Source organism: Rhinolophus ferrumequinum, chromosome 9 (assembly GCF_004115265.2).
Source record: "Rhinolophus ferrumequinum isolate MPI-CBG mRhiFer1 chromosome 9, mRhiFer1_v1.p, whole genome shotgun sequence".
NCBI lineage: Eukaryota > Metazoa > Chordata > Mammalia > Chiroptera > Rhinolophidae > Rhinolophus > Rhinolophus ferrumequinum.
In genome coordinates this window covers 45,156,789-45,169,523 of record NC_046292.1, presented here as the reverse complement: position 1 = coordinate 45,169,523, position 12,735 = coordinate 45,156,789, and the positions used below count along the sequence as shown (strand labels likewise).

Sequence of the window (12,735 nt, the reverse complement as noted above, 5' to 3'; positions counted from 1 at the left end):
CAAGATGTCCTCTTCCATCTCACCAACTGAAGTGAGAAAAATTTCTGATTTGGGGGGAGGCATCATTAGACATTTGGGGTGTCTAAGGAAGAGGTAATCATTACTCTAAGATGGATGCTGTTGGCTTAAAAGGATTCATATGAGCTAAGAAATAAGTCAAGGGTTAAGAAAGTAGCCAATATCAAAGTAAAGAGATCAGTATCTTAGTGTTGTTGGCTGTGAAGGTCAAAGGCATTCCCCAAACTCCATTCCCTTGACTTTCAAAGATGAAGCTAATAATTTCTAATTGTGACTGTATAAAGTCAAATATGGTAAAATGGTACTAATTATGATGTACATGTCCTATATCACTAGTCTATTTACCTGAAAATACCAGCCCCACCTCTCACTGCATACTTGATAAAGAGAAAAAAATCCTACAGAAGGTGGCAATGCATCCACAACATGGCTTACCCCCTCATATTTCCTATTCTCTGTGATCTCTGAGCTTGTCACCTCCCCATAGTCATCTGTTCTGAGTCCCCAGAGGTCTACAGACCTTGACTCAGACACCATCCGGGGCTCATTTCTGTCCCAGTAAAGACACAGACAGATATGAAGTGGCAAGCAGTCCAGTCGACTAAGACCTCAATGACTTAAAATAGGCACGAGGGGTTTCTGGCCCTGGGCTAATTTGCTCAAAGTGCTCTTGACCACCAAGCCCCGGTAGACAGGCTCTACAACTATCTCTGGCAATAAGATGTTCTAGCACTCTACATGGAAGATTCGGATTGTCTTTACTCTTATTCCCTCTCTGTGATTTCTTTCCTTCTCACTGTTGCCACCTGATTCTCTTGTCTAACCACTGTACCAAATCATGGATATCAAGCTAGAAGGAGACATCAGTATTGTTTTCGTTAGAAGTACAAGGTAAATAAAAACTCTCAGCCACATGACACTTTACAAATTAGTGTTTGTTTATGAGCCGAACGTTAGTGCAGAGTCGTCAGTGGGTCCACCCACAGGTCATCTCTAGTGGAGTGTTGAAGTCTGCTTGCAAGAGCAGATTTTCAGGAATTCTGCAAGCTAGTTGTTAAATATAGACATTAGTGAAAATTAAATTGTATAAGGTTACAACTAAATAATACGAAAAATAAATGTAATAAGTACTCAAAGTCCATCACTTTCTAGTTATTTTGACCACATTTTATCTATGTTCTTGAAGTGACTTCTATTATACATGTATAGTAGAAATATTCGTTATTTAAGAACTTAGTGAACATTGAGCGGGTGAACAACTGAGAGACAGAAGAAATGACTGATTTGTTTAGATGTTAAATGCAGCTGGAGTGCGTAATTAAACAGTCCTGCTCCCACAGAGAAACCTGCAACAACAATGAAGTGCTCTTGTGAATGTCTTCCCAACTCAGTATTCAGTGATGTCATTTTGGTAGCTTGAAATCTGCCATGGTGGGACTATTTACACCACAAATACTGGTAAATGCTACAAATTGAAATGCTACTTTATTTTTCCTTTGGAGAGCTAGATTTTACCAGCATACTACTCACCTGTGATCTAGTTTGAATATACTATCCAGCGTATATTTATAGGGTATAAACTATGTGCAAGGATTTGAACTATGAGCTGGAATTACAGGGTGAATGAAAGAAACAGTCTCTACTTTCATGGAACTAACATCTAGTTTGGAGACAGACAATAAACAAGCAAGAGAGAAAGTAGACACAAGCAAACAAGTAAACAAATAATTCACCAGCAACAAGTGAAAAGTAAACAAATAATTATGAATTGTGATAAGCACTATGAAGGAACTAATCTGGATCAAGATACAATCCATTGAGGCCATTTCGGAAAGCTGGTCAGAGCAGATTTCACAGAGATGGGGACACATTTAAGGTGAGACTTGAAGCATAAGAAAGAGTCAACCCTACAAAGCAGTACTGGGAGACTGCTTGTGGGAGGGGAGTAAAGAAGATGAATTGCTAAGTTTTTGGTTTGAGCCACTGAGTAGATGGTGGCAGCAATTTCTGCATAGAAGTAAGTGCCCAAATTAAAACAAAGACATCGCTGTACACACAGAGAGATCTTTGCTATTTATATAATAATGTGCCCCCACCATGAAAATGAAAAGGATTAAGGAGGGAAATGATTTTAATCTCCCATTCCAGCCCCTTATCAGTCCTGCTCTATTCATATGGTTGACCCCATTCCCCATATCCATGAACAGCGGACATCAATAACAGGTTGGCACACTTAGGAGCTGCGAGGCTCACCTACGGAATCCCTTGCCCTCCAGATACAGGGCTCTGCCCTTCTGGGCTATTCCCCAAGATATGTATAAACATCACACGCTCCCTAGAAACTTAAACCACGAACAAAACACACATGTTCCATCTTTAATCACCTGCACAAATAAACCAGAAATGATGTGTACGAAATCTGTCCAGGTGAATGAGGCCTACCTAACATTAGCTCTGAACCTCAATCTGAGTACAGCTGGCTTTCTAAGACGTGTTACATGGCAGCAGGCTTTTCCACAGGAGCAAGACTGTCCCCGTTGCACTTAGCCACAAATCAACCATTTCATCTGTTTCTTTCAGTTCTCCACCCCCACGGTATTCTGAGTTCTTAGACCAGAAAATGCTAAAACGACAGGTGTGAATACAATAGACAGATGAGTGATGTCTTCACACACCGCATATGAAGATTTTTGATGTTTATTCAATGCGCTTTGCAAAGGGTCCTATTTAAATTGACAAAGCTAATGAGTAGAAGAATTGTCATGATCCTGATATGACAATTAAAAGATGCAAGGAAATGTATCCAAGAAAACTGTGACCATAGTGTGATTTACCGTCAGTGCTGAAATGATAAAGATCAAATGAGATCAAGAAACCTAGAGGCCTACATACAACCTATGAGTGGAGAGACCTGTCATGAAACAAACTGCAACTCATTTATTTCCAAAAACCTCTACTTTTAGGACCTTAAAACAAGACATCGAAATGCTCAAGTGGGAATATAAATGATACTGTTTCAGGGGGGGACAAAAACTTCTGGAAAGGAATAGATATGTGAGTGGGATGGGGGAGAATGCTTCCAAAAATGTTGAACTCGAAATAAAATAGAATTGAAAGGACCACATGATTGGTTCTTATCACACACACACACACACACACACACACACGTGCGCGTGCGATATTAAATAGCCATTTATGTTTAAAGATTAGGGGGGAAGAGTTACTAAATTTACCACAAGTAAGAAGCAAACTTTCTAAGAATGAGGCTACAACTTTTAAATGAAGGTTGAAAGACAGCATAATGGCCTCCAAAGTTAGGTGTGTTCACTGAGAGTTATGCAAGACAATCATCAATCAATCCATTAGAGTTTGATTTATACTAGTCTTTATCATCTATCTAAAATTTTAATTCTGAAAGTTCAAAAAATACATACTATGTGCTCTGTTATACAGAAATATATTGAAGGTTCTCTTCAGTTACCTAACACCAAGGTCAAGCATCAGTTGCCATTTATTTTAGATATCATTTACGTTACCTGTCTGGCCCATGTGATATTTGTGCTTTTGACACCTGATCTAACATTTTGCATTTATGATTCTTTCTCTGTCTTTGCTCATGGTATTTCTTCCACCTGGAATATCCACTGTTATTTCTCCAAATCTATTTTTCACAGTATAGTTCAAATGTGATCCTCCCAATAAGCCTCCTTCATCTGTCTTGAGGAAGTGACATCTCCTCCCTGAATACACACATAAGGAATCTTAGCAATACCTGAGCAATAATTCTTAAGGGAGTGAAGTAACGAAGGGATCAAAATTTCCTTTAGGGGCCTACACCAAACCGCCAGAATCACAATATTGGTCAAGGGGAACAAAACAGGGCATGTAAATGTTTAAAAAGCTTCTCTGATGTTTCTCTTAGGCCACCTGCCCTAGTCGATAACCACTGTTTCTACAATAATTTGATTCTGTGTCTTCTGTTCTCCACTCAAAAAGAGACTAGCAAAGAATACAACTATATGTTGAGAACTGGTAACAGTGGTTGGTTTTCTCTGAGGAAGAGAACAAGAGAACTGGGATGGGAGAGAAACATTTTTTGCAGTGCATACTTCCATAACTTTTAAATTTTATGTCTCGTCCATATGTTACCATTTGAAAGAAAAAGAAATACAGAATGACACAGACTTAGAAGCCAGATAACTCTCAATTTGCTTCCTGATTTTGCTACTTACTAGCTGCATATAATCTTAGGAAAGTCACTTTACGTGTCTAACCCTCAGTTTCCTCATATTAGAAATGGGAAAGAAGCAAGAGCTGCTGCCCTATTGAAGAGGGCAATTGTGAGAAATATAAGAGAAAATGTATTTAAAGCAAAGAACTGCCCCTGGTAACCAAGTGGTAACACTCACTGCAACTGTGAGAGGGGCCAGTATATCCCACTGCCTTAAAAATTGTATTTGCTCATATAGAGTGAGAGGAAACTCACATTTTAATGCCCTCTGGTTCAGAGAGTACAATTTAGGAAGGAAATACAGTGAAATGTGTCAGTCCGTCTTTTCAAACCAGAGAACAGGACCTGGTATTTTTGTTTCCCACACCATGGATATTACTAATGCTCACTCCTGTTACAACTAATGGCCAGCAAAAGGTCACTGGAATGAGCTAAATGCTTCTCCCTCACAGCGCTGTGATTATCTTACTAGTAAACACTTGCCAAGAAAGCCGTCCCTAAAAGGGCAAGTCTCCCCAGATGCGGGAAAACTATTCTTGTGTCATGATTAACAGCTTCCTAGAAGCAGTGCAGCTAATGCTCAAGCAACTGTAAATGACTTTCACCTCCCTTCCCCCCACAATTCCACCCACCTCCAAAGAAACTGTATTTATTAACAATGGCCCATAATATATGAAGATGCTTCTTGAATCATAGTCCCTTCAAAAGTGGTGGCTATGAGATGGTAAACCAGAGTGACCATCTAAAGACAACTAGACCCTTAGGAACACCAGTGATAGCGAGGAAACATGATTTTCCTCATCAGAAAGGGGATGGGACAGAGGAAAAACCTACAGCATTGGTCTCAGATCGTGACCCTGCTTAAATCCTTCCACGGGGTTTCCTGGCACTGAAAATAAAGGCCAGGCTTACCACCGTGGATCTCACGGCCCTCTAGTATCTGGTCTTCTTCACATGCCTCATTTAACAACACTCCACTCTTCACTTAGTTTGACCTAGACTTCCATTCCTCCCACATGCCAGCCCTTCCACCCCCGTGACACTGCTGCACCTGCTGCTCACTATTTCCCAGCTCACACACTCTTAGCCTTCAAGCCTGAGTTCAGAAGGCTCTTCATGGCTCTCTCTCTAAAATGGACCCCCAGTTATGCTCTCATCACCCTGTGTGTTCCTTTACATCACTTCTTACAACCTACAACTATCTCATCAAGTTATTTTTTATTTGTTTATCATCATGCCCCTACCCAAGCCCAGAATCTAAGATCTGGGAGACTACATTTTCCATTTTGCTTCCTCTAGGTGGTAGCACAGTGTGTGGCAGAGACTAGCAGCTCAGCAACTATTTCAGGAATGAATAAATGCACTCTGAGCTGCAACTTGCCTCTGCTATCTAGCTGTCTAATTTGAGGCAAACTTTAGTGTCCTCATCTGTGAAATGGGTTTGGATAGGTTAGTCTCCTTCAATTATTGTAGGGCAAAATGAGAAGCAATTGAGTTAACTAACTTCCAATTTTAAGGGGATTTAATTTTTTTTTAATTCATCAAAATAAAGAAATAATCTGTGTACAGTAATAATTAAGAAATCAATGGGGAAAAGTAAATATGCATGATAATGTTATGTGGAAAAAGTATACCTCCCTTCTCTCAAACATATATTACACAAAAGGATAGGTATACCAACTACAAATATACAAACATATACAGGTAACAACTAAATATGAAAGGAGAAGAGTGCAATTACGGGTTACTCTTTTTCTTCCAATGCAAGAAATAAAATTTTTTGCCACAACTGAATTTCAATTAAATAATTAAATGTTTCATAATAACTGATAAAAATAACTTTTAAAAAGGAGCCTTTCAAGGTCAGAGACTAAGAATACATGAAGCATACAACTGGGAAACAAAACTATCATATAGTGAACAATCCTAATGTATTGGCACTGAGCCTATATTAAGACATCTAGTAAATATATTTATATTTAATCACCTATGACATAGGTAGTATTGTTCATACTATGCAGAAGAAAATTTAGGCTACTATTTCACCTCCTAAAGGGTTTTCCCAAATGTCACCTTCTTAATGAGGACATTCCTGGTCAACCCATCTAAAATTGCAAATTCACACTCTCTTGAATTCCTTATCCATCTTCCCTACCTTCATATTCTGCATAACATATAGTATTCACCCATACTACGCAACTTACTTATTCTATCTGCCCCCACTAAAATATAAGTTCTACAGGGCAGGGATTGTTTTCTGCTTGTTCTCTTCTGAAAGCCCAACATCCAATAAAGGTCCTAGCATAGACTAGATATTAAAAATTATTTGATGAGTGAATGAATGAATAATGAATGAATGCACAGTGGAATATACTGGTGAGTTTCTATAAGGTGGTTCTAAAAGTTTGTTCAACTCAAAGCCTTTGCACACCATTATACGAGTGTTACGGTGTATGTGTGTGTGTGTGTGTGTGTGTGTGTGTGTGTGTGTTTGTATGTGTGTAGCATAGAAGTTGATCTGGAAAGATCAAGTTAGTGAGACTGGTGGCAAGGAACTAGGGAATAAAGGTGAGAGAGAACATCTTCTGCCTGGAGAAAGACAATGATATTCTTTAAGATGTACACAAAATGTGGTTATTACCCTTTTTTACTTATTATAGAACATGATGATACAGGGTCTTACAGCTTTGAACATGAAAGGACAGATAACTAAAGCTGAACTGCATGATACACTGAGCCAGAGCTGCGGCATGTTCTCCCCCAAGGACTTCTCTTGAGTTCTAACATTATGTGGAGAGGGAGGCTAAAAAGCTAATCAGGAAACCTCTGAAGAACAAAGCAAAGATGTCAGCAGCCCCAAAATACTGAGCAGTGGAAATGGCATTCTGGTCCCAAAAGGAAGAGGAAACCAACTGGTAAATACACCCAGACTCATGTGGAATAACCTGGAAGGCTATGTCTTTGGAGCAAAGGCAAAGCAGAGATTGTTTGAACCTTATCAGACCTGTAACTCTGCCTTGTCTCAGAGACAATTACCATTCTCATCCTGAACTTCCCCCGCCCCCGCCACACACACACAGACACACACACACACACACACACACACACGCATGCACGCACACACTCTATCTCCTTATTGGACAGAGATAACATCACCCAAAGCCTTTTGTAGTTGGTATACAAAATGTCTGGCATTCATTCAAATTATGGCACGATGAGAGATACAATCAAATAACTATAATCAGAGAAAACATCAAATGGTAGAAACAATCTAAAGTTGATACAGGTCATGGAAGTAATTATTTAAAGTCCTTATAAGCTATGATTAATATGTTCAAGAAATAGAGATAAAGATGTCAGGTAGAGATTTTTTTTTTTAATTGAGAATTCCACCAAAAGAATTACAATCTAAAAAGGAATAAAACAGAAATTTTAGAATAGAAAACTACAAAAACTAAAACAAGGACTCAGCAATAATATGGTAATAACTATGTATGGTATCAGATGGGTACTATACTACTCAGGGGGCTCACTTCTTAAATTATATAAATGTCTATTATGCTGTACACCTGAAATTAATATAAAATAATACTGACTGTCAACTGGAATTGACAAATTAAAAAGGGATGGAAAAAGGGGAAGGGGAAGAAGAGGTTCAAATTTCCAGGTATAACACAAATAAGTCCTAGGGATATAATATACAGCATAGGGAATATAGTCAATAATATTGTGATAGCATCGTATGGTGTCAGATGGTTGCTGGATTTACCTGGTGATCACTTCCTGAAGTACATGAATGTTGAATAATTAGGAAAGCTCACCAAGAACAAACAGATGTGTCATTAGAGACTAAGGCAAAGATCGTCTACACCTTCATACTCCCAATTACTATGTATTGATGCGAAAGTTGCTCAATGAAGAAGGCTGATAGGTAAAAAATTGATCCATTTGAAATATGGCGTTGGAGGAGAGCTCTACGATACCCTGGGCCACCAGAAAGATGAACAATGCGTCGAGCAAATTAAATCCAAAATATCACTTGAGGCAAAAATGAAAAAACTGAAGCTGTCCTACTTCAGGGACATCATGAGAAGGAAGGGTTCTTTGGAAAAAAACAATAATGCTGGGAGAAACAGAAGCAGCAGGAAAAGAGGAAAAACAAATATGAGATGGATTGACTCCATATTAGAAGCCACAGGCCTGAGTCTACAGGAACTAAGCTGGGCTGTTGAGGACTAAACAGCTCGCAACACACATGTGACAGCAGAGTTTAAGTTGGGCTTAGCTCATATACCCCATATAGCATTATAGGATAATTTTTGAAACTATTCTGACAAGGAAACTTTACCTTTCTCATCATTTGTTGAGAAAGCCACCTAGAAGGCTTCTCTACATTTCAATTACCCTGGCTTTTGATTATCCAGAACAAGAACTATAAAATTAATTTGTAGTGAGAGGACACTAAAAATGTTGGGAAAAGCTATAAAAGTTACCTTCTGGCATTTTGCCATTAGAAATAAAGCTCTCACTATAAAATTTTTAAGTTCAAGAAAAAAACATTGCCTATACTCGAAAGATAAACCACTTTTCTGTCCTTAACCATCTGGACCTGAAGGATTTTTTAAAGTCTGTATTTGTAGTCTTGATTTTTAGGAAACATTTTAAAAGGACTTCTTATAATATCTGAAAAGCTAATGCACACTTTGCACAATGTTACTCTGTGTACTACCTTCACAGTGAGCAAAGGAGTCAAACCTGAGTGTTGGCTTCTGGGAAGTGGTACAAGGGACCCCAAGTTCTTCCCAGGCATATCTAACCATCACCTTTCATAACTGAGAACTCACCACATTTCAAGAAAACAGCTAAGACTAAATTCTGGAAACTTTAGTTTACAGCACCAATTTAGTTTCTTCAAAAGAACTTAGAGAAAATTCTTCCAACAACAACAACAAAAACTGGTTAATATGTTTAAAAATAATGCTCACCTTTGAATATTTCTGTAACTCAGCATCATCTGCAATCTGTGTGTCCAAAGTAACAACCTAAATTTACAAGAAAAAAAAAAATATTTCCAATATTTGTAAAAGCATAACTTTATTTCTTCCTGGGTTTCCTGAAAAAAATCTGTAAAACCTATGTTTCATCTGACAGAATGCATCTGACCTGCATTCTAATGTCTTTGCTATTATTTTTGAACTCCATAAGTATAACATACAATGTAAAATTTCACAGAATATTTGCCTTTTTGTTTTTGTTATTGTTTTCCACAGCAACCTTTTTCTCTAAATTATTCAAAATTTGAACCAGAAGGTGATGGGCAAATACATAATCTATTTTTAAAAATCCATGATCCCTAAAATTTTAATACAGTCCTCCATTATATTGAATCCATACAAGTTTTATTTTTGACAAAACCAAGAGTTTGGTCCTTTTTACTTTCAAATTCAAGGCTTGAAATAAAATTTTCAAGGTCAGTAAAGTCAGACAAGTGTGGAAAAACTGAAGCGTCTGACTTTCCCCAGCAAGCTCAAACCATTTCCCTAGGAGAAATAGCTGGCAAAGACACAGACAGAAAGGTCTGGACTGGTGGGAAGCTCATGGAACCCTTGAAGCGTTTAATCCTGGCCTAAAACTAGTCTACGTTTCAGTGGTAGACATTCACAGGAGTGGATGGCTTGCAAGCAAAATACTTTACTGATGATTTACATCTGTAAGTTGTTAATAAAATATGGCGCATCTGGAGGGAGGAGATAAGTTAAACAATGATCCAACTAAAGCTTTTAAAAGTACTGCACTGCAGAGAAGTAGATTCTGGAAAGACATAAATAAGAAACTTTGGAGTACATACATGCAGCCATTCATGCACCTTGCCTGTCTTCTCCTTTCTGCTCCTTTCCCTCAGAACAAGTTGCAACTCATAATGAGAAAGGTGTCACCTTAAATTTCCTACTTCAGATTCTGTCCCCTCTTTCTAGCCCCGGTTATTACTTCTCCATGTGATCAGTGAAATTTGGAAGGGTAGTTATAAGGAGGATAAAATTTTAACAAAAAAGAGCCCATCACAAAACTGGCCATTTATAAATACTGATACACCAAATTACTTTGAGTATCAAACCATTAAGGACAGGATAAGTCATTTGCAAGGTGATAGCCTAATGACAAAATGGCATTCAAAATCTATGAGGTAAAGAAGCAGTAGTTCATACGGACTGACATGCAGGTAGAAATTTGCAAGAAGAGAAAAAGTATGACATGTTTTGACTCATCTTGAGGACACTGGAAAATTGCTCACAATAGATGGTGGCTGTACATTCTGAACCACGAAGAGAAAAAAATCTCCAACTAGTCAAGTACTAATGATAAACATGTGTAAGAAAACGTGAATGACAATAGAAATTTAATAGAATATTTTATTACAAACGCATTTAGTGAACACTATAGAGGCTTTTCTAAGCACAGCTTTCTGCTTTCACGCGGATTCATATGGAGAAATGTAATCAATCCCTTACTCAATGAATCTAATAACAGGTGAAAGGAAGTCTAATGGACCACTGGCACCATAAACTTATACCTAACCTAAATTACTTCCTGTTCTACCAAATATATTTGATAATCATTCTTTCATTTTTCTCATAAAACTGTAAGATTCTTTGTGAAACATAGGACTAATATCCACAGCCCTTTCAGTGCACAATAAAACAAACAGATCATAAAAACAATCATAAAAATGCCAGCAATTTTAAGCAGCTGATACAGGTTATAAATTTAAAAAGCAAGCTCTCTCTCTCCTAACATTTTTCTGCCTATTGTCGACTAAAATGGTTTCAGCATGAACTGAGTGTCTGCTAATTGTAACTGAAACGCGGGTGCAGTCCTTAATTGTTCTTATAGCTTAAATGCTTTAAAAAAAAATTGATTGATTTAATAGGAAAGAAAAGCAGGGGGGAAAAATAAAGGCAGGCTGACTACTCTTTGACTCTCCCATTTCTTTAAATTGTGGAGTTAAAGGCTTGACATGAACTGAGACATGAGTGTTTTTTATTCAAAGATTTTAACATACCATTACTTCATAGTCAGGGCCCAAGAGCTTCTCCCATCTGGATTTCAGCTCATTTTCTGGAGAGTCAGGGGCTCTTTCTGGATTAAATAAAAAAGAATGTTGAAGCTACTGTGAGCCAAACACACTTAACTACTAAATTCTTCAATAACAGCAGTTTCTGTAAGTAAAAGGGAAACAAATAAAAAGGAGAATGCATTAACTGAAGTCTGCTACGTAAAGTAAATCACAGGTGACTTACAAGACTAATGTAAAATGTAAAGACCGGCTGTGACCAAATAATGAAGGAGCTTTTGTTGTTAAGAGATATTGAAAAGAGAAGAGGAAATGATGAGTCATAAATGAAATTGGAAATTACATATGGTTTATATGTAAACATCCTGTAGTTTACAAGTAAAATGAATCTGGCTTTATAATATTTTAGGACAAACAAGGATTTAATTTAAATGTTAATCAATTCAAAGTAGTACCTTACATCCACCCATAGGAAAAGTAAAAATTTTCTTTACTGTCAACTAGGCATATTATATTAACACAATCCATTCAGACTTTTCACTTGGACGAGTATAAAGGCATGTCTGGTTTAATTCAGCCAGTGGGTGCGTGAGCTTTAATACAACAGAAACTTTGGTTTTACTTTGGTCTTTTGTGTCTACTTCATTATTATATATTTATGATTTTCTTACTTGACAGTAATATTGTCTTTTTTGCACAGGTAGGATAATTTTAAAGAGCTAAGACAGATTTTAAGTGTCCCGCCTGTCCTCCATATGCTCTCAGCCAGAAACTTAGTATACAGTTGGTAGTCTGAATAATGCCTACTAGGCAAAAGTCAAAGTACTAAAACTATAATTTCAACTTATATCTATAGTTGTAGCAGAAACTAACCAAACCTCCACCTTTTTTCTTGAAGTTGAAGAAAAACTTTTACTTTTGTCACATGACTGGACAAGTCACAGAACACTCATCACAATGGCCATAACCATCTGTCTAAAAATCAAACATAACTTGCAATATCAGCTCTTTCAGCATTCAGCATGGTCAGCTCTTCTTGGATGCTTAATTACATAATACATAATAACTTAATTAATGCATTATAATTTAATACATAAAACTTAATTACACAATAATTAAGTAAAACAGGCTAACCTCAGAAATCAGAGACTGACTAAGGAATACTAAAGAAGTTAATGACTAGATTTACAAAGAAATAGCCACGAAATCACTATGTGCTAGATTACATTTCAGGGATAACTAACCAAAGATCCTGTTAAAAACAAAATATCATTCATGTGGGCTCTGCACCTTTATGGCTACTCCTGCTAACATTTCCATAAGAAATTACGTTAAGAGTTTTACCATCTTGCCTATTAAATTTCTTCTAGATAGCGGTTTCTTATCTGGTAAGCTAATTTGAACAAAATTTGCA

At 37.3% G+C, this 12,735-nt stretch overlaps 1 protein-coding gene across 4 annotated transcripts in view; it reads right to left on the bottom strand.

Annotated features, from left to right (window-relative positions):
• The window catches only part of PATJ (PATJ crumbs cell polarity complex component), a 296,757-nt gene that overhangs the window by 240,877 nt on the left and 43,145 nt on the right, over positions 1-12,735 (bottom strand). For all 4 annotated transcript variants that reach the window (XM_033115510.1, XM_033115513.1, XM_033115512.1 and 1 more), the window contains exons 13-14: positions 11,310-11,386; positions 9,235-9,291 (exon numbers count right to left, since the gene is read on the bottom strand). In XM_033115510.1, coding sequence (XP_032971401.1) covers positions 9,235-9,291; positions 11,310-11,386 — 134 coding nt within the window. The remainder of the gene's footprint in view (positions 1-9,234; positions 9,292-11,309; positions 11,387-12,735) is intronic.